The sequence below is a fragment of the Peromyscus eremicus genome, chromosome 1 (assembly GCF_949786415.1).
Source record: "Peromyscus eremicus chromosome 1, PerEre_H2_v1, whole genome shotgun sequence".
NCBI lineage: Eukaryota > Metazoa > Chordata > Mammalia > Rodentia > Cricetidae > Peromyscus > Peromyscus eremicus.
The window spans coordinates 21364527-21381008 of NC_081416.1; the positions used below are offsets into that span (position 1 = coordinate 21364527).

The following is a 16482-nucleotide window of genomic DNA, read 5'->3' on the forward strand; positions in this document are numbered from 1 at the left end:
TGCTGTGTTCTGGGTTTGTGTTACTAGTTCAGACAACCTTTTAAAAAATGTGTTACTTTTTGTTTTTTGAGTTTGAGTGTCTGCCTTACATGTATGTACGTGTACTCGATGTGTGCCTGGTATCCTCAGAGGTCAGAAGCAGGCATATGACTCCCTGGAACTGGAATTACAGACAGTTGTGAGCCACCAGGTAGGTACTGGGAACCGAACCCAGGTCCTCATCAAGAGCAGTAAATGCCCTTAACTGCCGAGCCACCTCTCCAGTCTCCGTTACTGACATTTTAGAGAAACACTTGAAAAATCAAAACAGGTGTTTTGGGACCACACATGAATACAGTGAAACCCTGGCCCCGGTGTGATATTAGTGGGTGAGCCTTTGAGGAATGACAGCTCCCCTTCCCTGTCACCATGTGAGAGCAAAGCAAGGACATGATTGCCCGTGAACAAGACATGGATCCTTATCACACATCAACATTGCTGAGACCTTGATCTTGGCCTTGATGGGTATCAGAAGCATGTGTATAAGCACCCTGTTGTTTCTAATACGCCCAGCATATGGGATTCTCTCAACCTAGGCAGCCACTTAGCATTTAGACATGGACAGCTTTTTAAGATGACCAAGCCTGCCGGGCAGTGGTGGCACATGCCTTTAATCCTGGCACTTGGGAGGCAGAGACAGGCAGATCTCTGTGAGTTTGAGGCCAGCCTGGTCTGCAGAGCGAGATCCAGGACAGGCACCAAAACTACACAGAGAAACCCTGTCTCGAACTACCCCCCCCACAAAAAAAAAAAAAAAAGATGACCAAGCCTAGTAAATCATTGGTGTGACTAGACGTGTCCAAATTTAAATACTGGAAAATGTAAATGATCAGGGAATCAGAGTTCAAGTCCCCAACCTCTCACCCATGAAGGACATTCCTTCTGCTATTTCTAAGGAGATGCTCCTTAGGCCCAACACAGAAAGCCCCAAACTTACAATGGTTAGACTGAACAGTTTTGGAAATAAAACCTTTACAATGGTGTAAAAATGATATGCATTTAATAGAAACTATGCTTCAAATTTTTAAATTTTCATTTTTTGGTAAGATAATCTCTCATGGCACCATGTGGTCACAAGTGTCAGTAAAATGACACTGTATAGTGTTACTAAGCTGTGAGGTGTGGGAGGGTGGCTGTGTTCCATGAATTTTTGACTTACGCTATTTCCAACTTAGAATAAGGCTGTTGGGCATAACTGCCTTATAAGTTAAGGAGCGTCTGTTCTCCCAGAGGAGGGGAGCCTGCTGACCTCACTCACCCTATTTCCTTGGTCAAACACATTCAAGCGTATCCTGCAAATCCACCTCTGGGCATTGGGGGGACCCGCCCTGGGGAGAGAACTACGCAGTCCTCTTTGGCATGTGACTCACTCCACACTAAGCAGTTCTTCCTTCTGGAACGAGAGTCTCCATCAGTTGGCAAAAGGGCAGAGACATTTCAGAGCACACTTTCCTAAGGACATCCTCAGAGGACTGTGAGGAATGTCCTTTGTCGACACCGCGGGAGCAACCCCACTGTCTCCCAGAGCCCTGTGCCTTGACTGTCTGTTCCCTGCATGCTCCACTACATCCCATCCATAATGACTGATGCAAGATGTTTAGGGGGAAGCACCACTTAACCAAAGGTGCCAACCGTTCTTCTAAAGAGATGGCGTGCCCATCAGAGGGAGAGCTGGGGATCTGTGAGTATATCATGGAAAGAATCAGAAAGATCTCAGTGGCCTTGTGCATGCACATCCAGGCCTCAGGAAAGTGAACCAAGGCTGTTGGGAAAGTTCTCATGTCTACCTACAATTCTATGTCTTACAAGAAAATCTAGGTGCCTGGCTTGGAGCAGGTGTGTTGATTAACCATCCAGTCTACAGATTCAGAGGTGGGGGCTAGGTGAATGCCCTCAGCTCCTACAAAGGCAGCTGTGGTTTTACATTTGGGTCTCACTGTGTTGACTCTGTGACTTCTAAGTACCATGATATTTAGTTTAGACAGTCACTGTGGGTTGTGGGATAATCTTTTTGTACACTGTGAAGGTGTGTCTCTGCCTAAGGTACCTTGTGATTGGTTTAATAAAGAGCTAAATGGCCAATAGCAAGGCAGGAGAAAAATAGGTGGAACTTCCGGGGTTCTTCAGTTCAGCCAGGCTGGTTGGTCAGTGAGTTCCAGGGATGCAGGGATCACTCTCTCTGCCTTCTCCCTCCCTTCAGTGCTTGGCAGGCCCTCTACTGACTGGGACGTCTCTCCAGCCCTACAACTCACTTTAAGAGATGAACTCATGACGGAAATCATAAGCTATTGAAAACAGCCTCAGCTCTAAGAGACTAGCACTCAAGATGCAAGAATGGAAAGCTGGAAGCTGGCATGAACTAACCACTGGGTGTGTCCACTGCAGGAGCCATAGCCCTGCCCCACACAGAGTGTTCTCAGCACGTCTCATGTAGCCATGCTTTGTGCTGATACCGAAGTTATGTTGCCCGTGTCATGGCTAGAAATGTGTTTAGTGTGAGTTCTGTCAGCTGGGGGTAGAGCAGTCAACCTCAGTCTTCATATCCTCTTTTAAAAAAGATTTATTTCATTCTCTCTCTCTCTCTCTCTCTCTCTCTCTCTCTCTCTCTCTCTCTGTGTGTGTGTGTGTGTGTGTGTGTGTGTGTGTGTGTGTGTGTGTGTGGTGTGGTGTGTGGTGTGTCTGTGTCCATAGAAGTCAGAAGAAGATGTAGGGTCCCCTGGAACTGTAGTTACAGGCCCTTGTGGGCTGTCTAAAGGGAATGCTAGGAACTGAACTCCAGACCTCTGCAGGAGTGGTATGTGATCTCAACTACTGAGCCTCCTCTCCAGCCCTGTCACCCATTGTTTCTAATGAGCTGCCAGCTGCCAGAGCTCCAAACTCTCACACTAGCTTGTGGCTTCTTTGCTGCGCAGTGAAAAGGACAGAAAATAAAGACAAAGAGAAGGAAGGCTCAAGCCACGTGCGGTGTGCAGGGGACAGAAGCTCGTCAGCTGAGGGCTTGGCTACTCCTATGACCATACATGGCGTAGCAAGGGCTTTCCTGGGACTACCTCTAGCCCTGCCTCCCCAGCATTCCCAGCTGGTGTCGTACAAATGGGAGACACTGGCCGATAGTGCCAGTGACAGAGAAGCTTGCCAAGGGAGCCTGTTAGAAATGGTAAGAGCATCTTTCTTAGCTTGACCTTTCTTTCTCTCGCTGTAAACCAATTCCAAGACGTTAAGGCTTAAGTCTCCCAGTTCGATACCTGTAACTGTACCTTTCCTACAATGAAGTCCTGGAGCTTGGCTTTTATTTTTTTTCCCTAGGTACAAAATACTAATTTAAAATGTTTCATTGTATATGTGCTGATCTCATCTTTTCCTTGATGTGAAGCTTTTCTTGTTCAGCCTTCTATACAACGGTGATGCAGAGAAGGTGTCTGAGCTCTTTTTGTTTCCTGGTGGAAGCCTTGGGTTCAGATCAGGGATCTTGTCTTTAGTTGTTCAGTCTTCTGCCTTCTGCTTTCTCAGCAGCATGGACCAGAAGCTCTCCACCTTTCCTGCTGATGTGTGGTACATAATTGGCGTGACTCCGCCAGGGGAAGTTTGCTCAACCAAGAAGGGAATCAGCAGGCTTCTGTGGTTTCTTTTTTTTTCTGTGTGCAAGTCCTAGACTTTATAGACGCAGAAAATCACTCATATATATGTACATATGTACACATATACATATGAGTGTATATATACACCCAAATACATGAGTGACCTTACATACTGATCACATATGTTACACACACATGTATGGACTTGAAAGCAGAAGTGAAACTGTCTGGAAAGAGGAAGAGAGTGGGTGATGGGGCATGCTCTAAGTGCATTACATATTTATATGAAAATGGCCTTGTATATAATATATAGAATAAAATATGTAATGGTATATAACATACAATAAATAGTATGTACAATTTAAAAGCTAGGATGACTTTGGTTATAAACATTAGTTTATAACACCTAGTTATTATTTTTATTATTTACTTATTCTAGGAGAAAAAACACAAGGTAAGCAATATAAGCCAAACACTTGCCAAATTGTGCTTATTTAGTGCCTCACTATGGGAAATTAGATTTGTTTCAACGGAGTGTCTCAGAGGGATTGAGTTGAGATGAGGGATCAACTCTTTCATTAATATGATAATTTCAGAGTCATTCTGAACCAAGATTAAGTTGTTGAAGAATATACTGAAGTAGTTTGTGTACTGGAGCATCTCTGGTTCAATGCCACTAAAATTTGTGAACTTTCCTGAAAATAACCCAGGTGACTGCCAATGGATGAGTGACTAACGAAATGATGGAGCACTTATACTAAGTATATATTCAGTATATATGTGTATGTATATACATATGATATTCCTGAATGAATATTATCCAGCCCTTATGGAGAAGATTCTGAGCTTTGCCATAACCTTGAGGGGTTAGAGGGCATCATGCTGAAAGAGGTATGCCATGCACAACTGTTGCAGATCTCACGTAGAACTTAAAGAGAAGTGATGAGAAGTCACAGGAGTTAGGAAACCCTGTGACTATTTACCACTGACCTCTGGAAGGAACCTCGCCTTGGTCCAGGTTTCCACACCTAGGCTGTAGGGATAACTCTGTCCTATTGGAAATCATCCGAACAGAGTTAATGGAAGAGGGTCCTGTTCCTTCTTCCCCTTCATAAGCGTTAAACCCATGAGGGATACTCAGCCTCAGAAGAGGGCAGGGGCCTCTAGAAACATTCCATAGCTGTGACATCCACAATTCAAATCCTTTGGCTATGGCCGCTTGATGCTAACAATACTGCCCGGACCATTTGCAGGTTGGAAGGAGCTGCCACAGTATATCCCTTGAGGTTTTCCTGTGAAGTGGGCAGGACGACCAAACAGTATCCCATTTCCAGAATGGAAAAACTGAACCTGGCAGGATAAAGGGGCTGTGAGGATATGGAGGCCAGAAAGTTTGTCTTCTCCAAGACCGTACAACTTCCAAGTGCACAGCAAAGGCTGTACCCAAACCTAGATCATGTGGTTCAGAGCCCAGGGCTGTTTCACTCCACCCAGCTGCGTCTCTAGAGGGCACCATGCCATCCTTTCCTCTCCATTACAGCATGGCACTGTGTTTCTACAAAATATGAAAGTCTTTCTGAAAGTGGCCAAAACCTTCGTCATCTGCGTGTTGATAAACAATGCACGCAAAGGCCCACTTGTTGCTTGCAGCCCTCTTCTCCCTTCTCTCCCAAAGGAAGCTTTGTCTGTGGCCCGCTGACATCATCACTGATGAGATAAGTCTCTACAGCTGCAAACACCATAGAGATCAGCAAGTGCCCTTGGGGCACCTGTAGGCTCGGGTAGTGTCAGCGGGAAAGGCAGTGGTTGGAGCCCTTGGGCCAGGAGACCCTTATCTGGGAGTCCCAGATGCCACCCTGGTTCTAGTAGCCCAGAAGAAGAAGAATATTGATTCACCTGCAGAAACTGAGGGGTTGCAGGGAAGCCCTGTGGTGTGGTAGGGAAACGTCACCAGGGGACTTGGTTCTCAAGACAGCTGACTTCGCTGTGTGATGACCCATTCACATGCTTGGGCCTTGGGTGCTTGCTCTGAAAAGGGAAAGATGTATTGTTAATCAGTGGCAGAGCAGTGGACAAAGTCACCGTTGTGACATCTGAGGGGCTGTCCTAATGAAGAATGTACTCTTTAGGGTGGAGTCGGGAGAGGTATAGGTTATAGGTTCTTAAAACACTTTATACTCTCCAAGGATTTTCCCGTTCTTTAGCCCATGTGACTTCCAGCCCACAGGTGATCAGTTCTTGGTTTTGCACATGTAGGGCTCTGTAATCTAAACTCAGCCTTGGGCTGTCTGATCTGGATTCAGTCTTGGGCTGAACCTGGTCCCAGGACCAGGATAAGTCACTTGTTTCAGAAAGGAGCTTGAACTGTCCTGACCTGTTTATGACATGACTTCTCATGAGTTCCTGGGTCTCACTCTTCTATCCCTTGCAGTGAACTCCTGGGGCATAAAATGACCTTTGAGGCACTTCAGGCCCAATATGTTCCCATTCTTTGGGACACTTTAATTTCTTCCATTATTTCTATTTTGGGGAAGGAGGTGTGCTCATGCCATGGCAGGTATGTGTGGGTCAGAGGACATCTTTGTAGAGTTGGTTCTTTCCTTCCCCTTTATGTGGGTCCCAGAGATGGAACTCAGGTCATCAGGCTTGTGTGGCAAGTGCTCTTAGCTGCTGAACCATCTCTCTGTTCCCACCCCAGTATTTCCATTGTCAGAAAACATTTAATGTTAAAATTTAGCAAATGTGTTGCTGATTGAGTGACAGACCCAGTCTTGGAGGATTGTAGGGGAGATCAAGAGCCTGGAGGGGAAGAAGCAGGAAGAACCAGGATGTCAGGAGATGGGACTAGAGGAGGGGCCAGCCAGGAACCAGGAGTAAGGATGGATGAAAGTCCAGGAGGTAGAGAGAAGACACAGGTCAGGGAAGGCCACTGGCTAAGCCATAGCAGGGTCCACAGATGCTCCCAGCAGCAGGGAAAGGACTTGATAGAGCAGCCTGGAAAGATGTGCCAATCAGTCCAAACCAGAATGATGGTCAGGGATGAGGGAGCAGAAAGGAGCCACCAATGGCCTTGGCAAGACCTTACCCGATAAAGAGGTGTGTGCAGGAAATTTGGTATGCTGTGGGGTGCAAAGTTTTATGTTGTTGTTTTGTTTTTGTTTTTTCTAGACAGGGTTTCTCTGTGTAGCTTTGCACCTTTTCCTGGAACTCACTCTGTAGCCCAGGCTGGCCTCAAACTCACAAAGATCTGCCTGCCTCTGCCTTCCGAGTGCTGGGATTAAAGGTGTGCACCACCACTGCCCAGCAGGGGTGCAAAGTTTTATGTTGATTCCACACAATGAGGAGGGATAAGCCAGGTACAGAGGGGTAAGTCCAGCTCCCTGCTACCTTGACTGGATCCGCTCACTGCCGAAGCCTCATCTCTCTCTGGCTAACTCTCCTGAGAAGGTGGCTAATAGTCAGGGGTTACATCATACCCTTTGGGAGAGCTGATCTGATTTAAGCTGAAAACATTACTAAGTAATGTTTCTAAATTCTCAGTTCTCCCCTTGAAAGGCATTCTGGGAGAAAACGATTTCCAGTGTTCTGATGAGCCCCCCAGTCCAGCCCTGGCTGAGAGCTGTCGGGGGAGAAGGGAAGCCCATCACCTATGGCACAGCTCTCCAGTACCCCAGGTTCCTGTACTGACTGTTCTTAGGCTGACACTGGGAACAGATACGCGCCGGTGGAGCCCAACTCTGGGTTCAGTTCGCCTTTGCCAGGGTTGCTAAGACTTGGAGGCAGAGGTTCGGGAGGTTGCTAACCGTTCCTGGGAGTTTTAATGTTTCTTTCTCTCTTGCAGAGTTTTTCACTGAACTTTACACTGCCAGTAAATACAGTAAGTAGAGTGGTCAGACCCCTATCTCCAGGCAAGTGGGAGAAGGTCAAAGTAGAACTTACAGGGGGGACTCCAAAACTCTGTCCCACATGCCCTGAATATTGTGATAAAGTGCACACAGTCTGTGTTGAATGGTCTTGAGAGCACCGTTTAAATTATTCATGTGGTGTGTGTGTGTGTGTGTGTGAGTGTGTGTGTGTGTGTGTGTGTGCTCGCGCGCATGTGTGTGGTATGGACATTCATGGGCCATAGCATGTGTAGGACAACTTGCTGAAGGGAGCCAGTTCTCTCCTTCCACCATGTGGGTTCAGGGATTGAACTCGGGCCATGAGGCTTTGCAGCAAGTTCCTCTACCCACTAAGCAATCTCTCCAGCCCTGAGAGCAATGTTTTTATCTTAAAAAAGTATAAACGTTCGTTTTTGAAAAAGAAAATCAAGTCCCTAAATTCCCGTCCTCGGAAAACAGCAGGGCAGCGCCCCCTGCTGTCTGACTTTACACGCACTCCGGCTTCTTCCCACTGTGTTCTTACTCTACACACAATTTTGTGCCTTAAATATTTTTCCACCAGTCTTTCTAACCAACTGAGGATAGTCCCACGTTATTTCTCCAAGTGATTTGTTTTGTGTGATGAGTTCCAGACGAGAGTAACTGTGTGCTGAGCATCATTATAGAGAAGACTTGTCCGTAGTTTCCTTTTTGAGACCAGGGCTCCCAATGTAGCTCTGATGGCCTTGACCCTGCAATGGCCCTACTTCCACCTTCCCAGTGCATGCGCTGCTGTGTCTGGCTGCGTCTGTATTTGAGATTACTTTCTAAGTGCAGAGACTGGGAAGAGAGTGATTGGGCCAGTCAGGAATGAGTATTTTTAGTGGGTAAGGTTATCGCTATGTCCGTAACCCAGGGCTGTGTTCCCTTACGCAAGTCACCTCCCTTCCCTGTGCCTTACTCTTCTCATCTGTGAAATGGAGGCCATGCTGGTCCTGCTTCATTCAGTGCCCTGAGGTGTGGGTCAGTTAATATGGGAAAAGGGCTTGGACAGCCTGGCACACACTGGATGTTCCACAAGCATTAGATGTGGAATTAACAGGTGCTCATGAGAGCAGAAATCCCATCAGGAGAAGCAGGAAGCAAACAGGAAGGCAGCCAAGCTGTCTAGGAGAGATGGAGAGAGGGAAGCCTCACCCAAGCTCCCTTCCCCACCTCCAGGCCCTAGAAAAGCCAGCTTCTCACCCCCACCCTGGGCTCCACTAGCTACCTCTGTACCCTGACTGTTAACTGCCTTACAAAATGTTTTCTAGAAACTGGGTCTTGCCCATTGCCCAGAATAGCCTTGAACTCAAGTCCCCTCTGCCTCTGTCTTCCAAGTGCTGAGATTAAAGGCATGTAGTCACTATACCTGATATGTTTTTGCCCTAGCCAGCCTGAGTAAATTTCTGTACTTTGAAGACAGAATACCTTCCCTGAAACAATGGTCAGTTCTTCCTGCCATCCTCAGAAAAACAATACTTGCCGGTTGTGGTGGCCCATGGCGGTAGGATTTGCTGAAGGAGTCGGAGGCAGGACAATACTTTACACAGATGCAGGGCCATGATATGAGAGTGTGTAGGATAGTGTTTATGTGAAAACAGCCATCTAAAGGAGCAGCAGGCAACACCACCACCAGCCCTGATGGGAGCTCACGAGGAAAGAGGTCTGTCCTGAAGGTCAAATGCTCAAGTTCAGGTCAGATTCATCCGTGGAAACGTGGTCCTGAGTTGTGTGAGTTCTCTGAGGTCTGTTTTACCTTCCTCGGAGGTGTTAACCACAGAAAGCCTGGAGACGCCATTGCGGCCATCAAGACGATAGAGAGGGGCCGGGCGGTGGTGGTGCATGCCTTTAATCCCAGCACTCTGGAGGCAGAGCCAGGCAGATCTCTGTGAGTTCGAGACCAGCCTGGACTACAGAGCGAGATCCAGGAAAGGCACCAAAACAACACAGAGAAACACTGTCTTGAAAAAAAAAATCGCAGAGAGGGTTAAATAAAAATAGACCTGACCAGTGCTGTGAACATAAGGTCATGACTGTGGTGCTCATGAGATCCCTAAAACCCCCAGAGGTAGCTATTATTGTCCCTATTTTCTTTTTCTATTTTCATGCATGTGTATGTGGTGTGCACTCATGTGTGTGCATGTTTTGCATGTGTGTGTGTGTACATACACATGTATATGCATGTGTAGGCCCACGGTTGACATTAGGAATCATCCTCCATGTCTCTTCCACCTTATTCATTGATGCAGGGTCTCTCTGTCACCCCCAGAACTCCCTAACATGGCTATGACTAGTCTTGCTAGCCAGTTTGCTTTAGGAATCCCATCTCTGCCTTCCAAATCTGAAATTACAGGAAGATCCTGACTCCCACCAGACATTTACACGGCTTCTGGGGATTTGAACTCTGGTCCTAAAGCTTAGGCATCCCTACCCCCCTCCCCAGCCATTGCTTACCTTATTTTAGCTGATGAATAAAATGAGACCCTGCAGCTTCTGGGCAGAGGAAGGAGCCTCCCTCTGCAGGCAGTGTAAGCCCCCAACCTGCAATCATTTTATCCCTGTTCGTGGTGCTAGGAATCCAGTGCAGACTGAGCCAGCACCCTACCACTGAGCACCCAGGACCCAGGATGACTCCACATGGCATAGTGTACACAGTCGCTTATATAAAGCTTTATTCCTGGAGATGCACTTGAACTACCTCAGACAGGGGTGACATGCAGCACCCCTCCTTCCTCAAGTGGAGACGTGAACCAGAAAGATGAACTGTTCCATGTGGGTTCATCTGGGCCTGTGGATGATCTACAGACGCCATTGCTCTGCTATATGTTTGAAAACAGGCATGGCTTCCTTAAGAAACTTCCTAACAAAGCCTTACTGCAGTGCTTATATTTCTCCTAGTGGGGAAAAGTGGGCTGATGTATGCTGGCCCCAGCATGCAGGCTAGAGACAGGAGATGGAGACTGTGTTACGGCAGATTCACCAGGTAGATAGTGAAGACGTCAATTGACTTTTGGAATTTGTTTTCCCATAGCCTAATTTCACTCTAATTCTTACTTTGGAAACACTCACACAAGGCTCTGTTGTTGCTGTTGTTAGTCATTTAGGGTAAAGGTGACCCCACCATCGACAGGACTTTTTACATGGTGTATGCTCTACAGAATTCATTTTCTTATGTCGCATACTCTCTTTTCACACAGACGTCCTCTCCAGTTGTCACGAGTGCCAAAGCTGATGTAAGTGTCCACTTCAATGACCAAGTCTTGGTTCTGTCATCTGTGAGGGGACAAATGCTCTCCACATCTCCTGTATTTGTTTTGAAGATTGAAGTTTGACATGTGAACTGTTGCCAAGCCCAGAACTAGACTCAGTAATTATTCCTATAACCACCGCTGCTGAAAAGCAAGAGAGAGAGTGTAAAACCACAGGTCCTGGGGCCAGAGAGATGGCTCAGCAGTTAAGTGCTTACATAAGATCTCTGTTTGGTTCCCAGTACCAATACAATAGCTCACAACTGCCAGTAACCCAGTTCTTGAGGATCTTACACCCTCTTCTGACCTCTGCAGACTGAGGTGCACACACACACACACACACACACACACACACACACACACACACACAAATAAATAAACATTAAAATACATGCGTATACACAGGCAAATTCACAGAGCAGAGAGAAAAGCAGCCAGGCATAAGAATCCATACCTGTGTTTGCATCTGTACATTGGAAACCAGACAAAACCTATCTACAGTGTCCCTGATCCATGCTAGACTGTTGACTGGCTTGATCTTGTGCAGGCATCCTCAGCTGCTGTGAGTTCATGCATGGGATGCACCTGTCATGAGCAGAAGAGCTGTTTTGCCGTAGTCTTCCCCAATTTCCTTTCCTCCCTACTCTTCTGAACCATCCCTTGAGCCTTAGGGAGGAGGCAAAATAAAGAGATCCTATTCCCAAGTGAGCACACCCCAGACCCTTGCTCTCTGCACTTTTACTAGTTGTGAGTCTCTACATTAGCCACTGTCCACAGTACAAAAAATAGAAGGCACTTTTTCAGACTGAAGGTGAACATGGCATCTAACTGTGGCTGTGAACTGTACCTTGGTTTTTCTTCTTCCGAAAGGATGTTCGTGCTTCTGTTCCCTGGGACTCCTGCTTTAAATCAATTGTCCACTTTTCTAGTAGATGATCAGCATTCCAAATGCATGTAAACTATATAAATTAGATCCCAGGAAAGCAATTCACCAATTATATACATCACAAATATCTTTGGAAATATTTCATTTCTCCAATGCATCCAGAGCCCATGCATGTTTTTGTTGCTGTTTATTTTTAATCACCAGGTGCATCCTCTATTCTTGAAGAATCTGGGCCTCCCTGACTCTGTTTTATTTCTCTGTTCAGGACTGTGGTCCCTCTATTGGACTAGCGGCCGGAATCCCCTCCCTGCTGGCCACAGCCCTGCTGGTGGCCTTGCTGTTTACCTTGATTCAGCGAAGAAGAAGCATCGATGAGCCCATTGAGGTGATCGCTACTTCTTTGGGTGTGAATGTGTAGCTTGAATCGGTATCTCAGTGAACTGGCCTCTGTCTGGGCTAGGCATGTCAGAACCCAGAACCTGTGTTGTTTCTGAGGATAAGGTAGTAGACGTTGCTGGACTGAAATGTCCTTCATAGGTAGATTCAGGCAGAGCTGACTTGCACATGACTCTCTGGTCACTTGAACAAATCTCTGGCAATAAGATGACATTGGGTGGCAAAATATAGGAATGGAGGGAGGTTATTGGTGCCATGCAAACATGTCTGTATGGTGGGGTGTTATCTGCACCAAGGGAGGAAAGGGCACAGGTTTCATCATCGGATAGTAAGAATGTGAGAGGAATAAGAGACAAAGAAGTGCTGAGGTGTCTATGGAAGGGATACGTTGAGACCTTGCCTGTTCCTGTGTCTAAATAGGCATGACTTACAAGAGAATGTGCATGGACCCCCTGACATCCCATACTTGAATCAGATTTGCCCTGGGGACCATGCATGGTCACCTAGATCCGTATCCAACAAGGTTTCACAATATGCTATACCTGTGCCACGTAGCCTCTGAGTTCTAACTTCACTCTCTACTTATAAACAACCATGGTTGTTTTCATACTGGTACATATTAACATGGGAAGATAGAAAGCAGACATCCAAACACACAAAACAAAACAAAACAAAACAAAACAAAACAAAACAAAAAATAAAGAATTTCTGGTGATAGAACTATGTAATTGATCTAAAAACATTTAGGGTCTTTGTTTGTTTGTTTATGGTGGTGGGGATCAGGTACAGGACTTTTCCCACATGCTAGGCAAGTACTCCACGACTGAGCTGCACTCCCAACCCAACACATATTTTTATTATGTATCTAGTCCCCCTGAACATCATTCACAAAGGATACACTTCAAGACCATGTAGTAGTCACTTGATGCTGTGAAGCATGTTGAACCCAATGTCCCTATTGAACACTATGCACAAAAATATGATAACAATAAATTAGTCACCCTGAAAGATTAACATTCTTAGTGAATAATAAAACTGAATGACTTAAAATAGAACAATAAATGTCTCTGTCAGCTATCACAGGGCTGGTATCATATACAGCATGGATTCAAAGAGCAAGGGCATGGGATGAAGTACGGTGGCTCAAGGCTTCTCACGCTATTCAAAATGGAAGCTTATAACTTTTGGCTTCTGGGATTCCCATTAACATCTTAAGATCCCAGTTGGCTACTGGTCACTGAAGCCACTGCAAGTGCACAGGGGGATTACTGGAACTGCAAACATATGACAATGTGAAAAGTAGAGTACGGAGGACCCAATTATCACCTCACAGCCAATCCTGTTTCATCTCCTCCTGCTCACTTCGTCACAATGCCAGCCCTGGACTGTTTTTTGAATAATGATGCTTCTTGAGTCTGTTCATTTTACTCGAGGTAGCTTAGCTTTGCTTAGCTGCATGTTTGTTTTGTTTTAAAACCTTCTGGCAATTCTAACGGGCACCGCGGTTTAAAACACAATGATTTGAATGGTTACAGCTATGGTCTTTCATTTGTTGTTTATTTATTTTTGACTATTTCAGGAAAGTGAGAGACCATGTGAAATTTCAGAACTCTATGACAATCCCAAAATATCTGAGGTAAGAACTTTTTATTATAATTTCCACATGTGACAGAAAGTGTAGCAAGCTAAGGATTTTTAAGCCTAGACTGCACAAAGGTGCCATCTGAAAGGAGGTAATTAAACACAGTGAAAGCACAAAGGAGGTGATCCGGGTGTCTTTTCTGACCAGACAGGAATTCAAAGTTGATTTAACATTAGCAAACAGGGCGTGGACTGTAGATCAATGGTAAAATACTGACCTAACACATAGAAGTCACTGGGTTCTATGCCCAGCATGAAAAATTCAAACAACAGCAAAAAAGAAAATCAACTTAATATAATTTATTGAAAGGACAAAAGAACCAGCTGTATGGCCACGTTAATAGGACAAAAGGGTTTTTAGAAAGGTAGGTCACTTGAGATATTTATTCTTATTTATTTAGTGTGTGTGCGTGTGTTTGTGTGTACACAATGTATGTGTGTGTGCACACACATGTTTGGCTATGTGTACCATGGAACGTGTGTGGAGGTCAGAGGACATTCAGGTGTCTGTCCTTACCTCCCACCTTGTTTAAGAAGAATTTATTTGCTGTTTTCCGCTGTGGATGCTGGCCCACAAGCTTCCAGGGAGTCTCCTGACTCTGCCCCACATCTTCCGTAAGACTGCTGGCATTACAGACACTTGCACTATACGTCTGGATTTTACATGGGTTCTGGGGATTCGAACCCAGATCCTTACACTTGCATAGTAGGCACCATTTCTCCCAGCCCTTGAAATGGACTTTCAAAGGTGAGCTAAAATAGGAACTTAACTTGAAAAGGGATACCTAAGGGTATGTTTCTGTCATTAAGATCAGAAACAAATAAAAAATGTTCATCACTTGTATTCAGCACTGGACTTTAGGTCCTAACCAACACAATGGAATAAGAAAAGGCAAACATAACTTGAAAAGGAAGAAGTAAAATTATCATAATTTGCAGATCATATGTGACTGTCAACATAGAAAAAAACAATAACCTACAGATAGGTTATTAGAATTAGCAAAATAGTTGAATAAGTTTATTGCACATAAAAACAATACACAGGATTTAGCTCTGTGGTGGAGCACTCACTGAGCATGAGCAAAGGCCTAGGTTTGATCTCCAACACTGAAAAAAACATTCAAAATCATGTGCATTTCTTAATATCAACAGCTACCAGTTAGAAAAAGAATTTTATAAAATCCTATTTTACAGTGGTAATAAAATACATAGAATGCTGAAAACAAATTTGATGAAATGTCTAATCCTATTATGGAAAAACTAAATCTTCAATAAAAGAATTCAACAATAGCTAAGTTATGATAGTTATATACTATAGTCATGGAAAGGAAGATTCACCATCAAAAAGATGTCAATTTATGGTACTTTTAGTATCTGTATAATCAGTGTAATTATGAAGCTAGAGAGCAGTTAAAAGTACTTACTGCTTTTTCAGAAGATCTGGGTTCAGTTCCCAGCACCCATATGGCAGCTCACAATGGTCTATGCTAATTCTAGGGCATCTGCACTCTTCTGATCTCCTCAGATACCAGGCATGTGCATTTAGGGAAAACATTCATACACATAAAAATTAATTTAATTTTTAAAATAAACATAATTGTGATATAAATCCCAACACATTTCTCAATAAACTTAGTAAGATTCTAAAGTTATAGGGAATAAAACATAAGAAAAGTAATTAAAAAATGAACATGTAGGCCTGGAGAGATGACTCAGCAGTTAGGAGCACTGACTACTCTTCCAGAGGTCCTGAGTTCAATTCCCAGCAACCACGTGGTAGCTCACAACCATCTACAATGGGATTTGGTGCCCTCTTCTGGCGTGCAGGCATACATTCAGGCAGAACACTGTATACATAATAAATCTTTTAAAAGAATGAACATGTAGAAAAAAAATGAAAAAAAACAGCAAGATAGTGGGTTTGAACCCAAATATAACAATGATCATATTAGCTGTAAATGACCTAAACAGCTTCAATTACAAGGCAGAGAGAGTCAGTTTGGCTATAAAAGCAATAGCCAACTTTCTAAAAATCTACAGAATCACACTTTATGAATATAAAGACTTGAATAGATTAAAAGTTAAAGGAAGGAGGGCTGGAGAGATGGCTCAGAGGTTAAGAACACTGACTGTTCTTCCAGAGGTCCTGAGTTCAATTCCCAGCACCCATATGGTGGCTCACAGCCATCTGTAATGAGATCTGATGCCCTCTTCTGGCCTGCAGGGATACATGCAAACAGAAGACTGTATACATAATAAATAAATCTTTAAAAAAAATTGTAAAAAAAAAAAAGTTAATGGAAGGAGACACTGTGCTAACAATAATTAGAGAGAGCTGTGTGGCATGAAAAACCCTTGAAGGCAATAAGTTCAGGCAACGGTAGACGCCACTCATTTCCTGCCCCTCAAGAGCCAGTGTCTTTAGTCTTCCAATCCCCACTGTCTTGCCAACCATTGTTTCAAATGTTTGGTCTGATTTTGGCTGTTTCCATTGGAAGGGTCAATTATAATTGAGCCCATCTTGGCCAGAAGCTGAAGTCTCTACTATATTGTTTTAAAAATCTGTTTGTGTTCTCAAGAATCCTAGGCAGTCACCGACACATGAGATGGACCCACGAGGTGCCCAGGAAGGCCACATATATGTGAAGACAGTCTCTGGAAGTGAGGAGCCTCTGCCCGACACCTACCATCCTCCCGAAGAAATAGAGAGAAGGAGAGGGCTATGGTGGCTTGTGCCAAGGCTGAGCCTAGAATGACGTAGCTTTATCAGGGAGCTGACCTGGAGCTGG

At 44.8% G+C, this 16482-nt stretch overlaps 1 protein-coding gene across 1 annotated transcript; it reads left to right on the top strand.

Moving 5' to 3' along the window:
- Nucleotides 1-6656: 6656 nt before the first annotated feature.
- On the top strand, nt 6657-16449 carry Opalin (oligodendrocytic myelin paranodal and inner loop protein). The gene is made up of 6 exons (XM_059253751.1): nt 6657-6731; nt 7459-7494; nt 10720-10755; nt 11922-12041; nt 13632-13688; nt 16273-16449. The coding sequence occupies exons 1-6, from the start codon at nt 6657-6659 to the stop codon at nt 16447-16449; spliced, it is 501 nt and encodes a 166-aa protein (XP_059109734.1).
- The last annotated feature ends 33 nt before the right edge of the window (nt 16450-16482 follow it).

Excerpts from the sequence above, each read along its gene's own strand:
- Opalin (XM_059253751.1), top strand. The coding sequence starts at position 6,657 with ATGAGGGAGCAGAAAGGAGCCACCAATGGCCTTGGCAAGACCTTACCC. Across the intron at positions 10,756-11,921 it reads TCACGAGTGCCAAAGCTGAT|GACTGTGGTCCCTCTATTGG; the intron begins GTAAGTGTCCAC and ends TTCTCTGTTCAG. Across the intron at positions 13,689-16,272 it reads ACAATCCCAAAATATCTGAG|AATCCTAGGCAGTCACCGAC; the intron begins GTAAGAACTTTT and ends TGTGTTCTCAAG.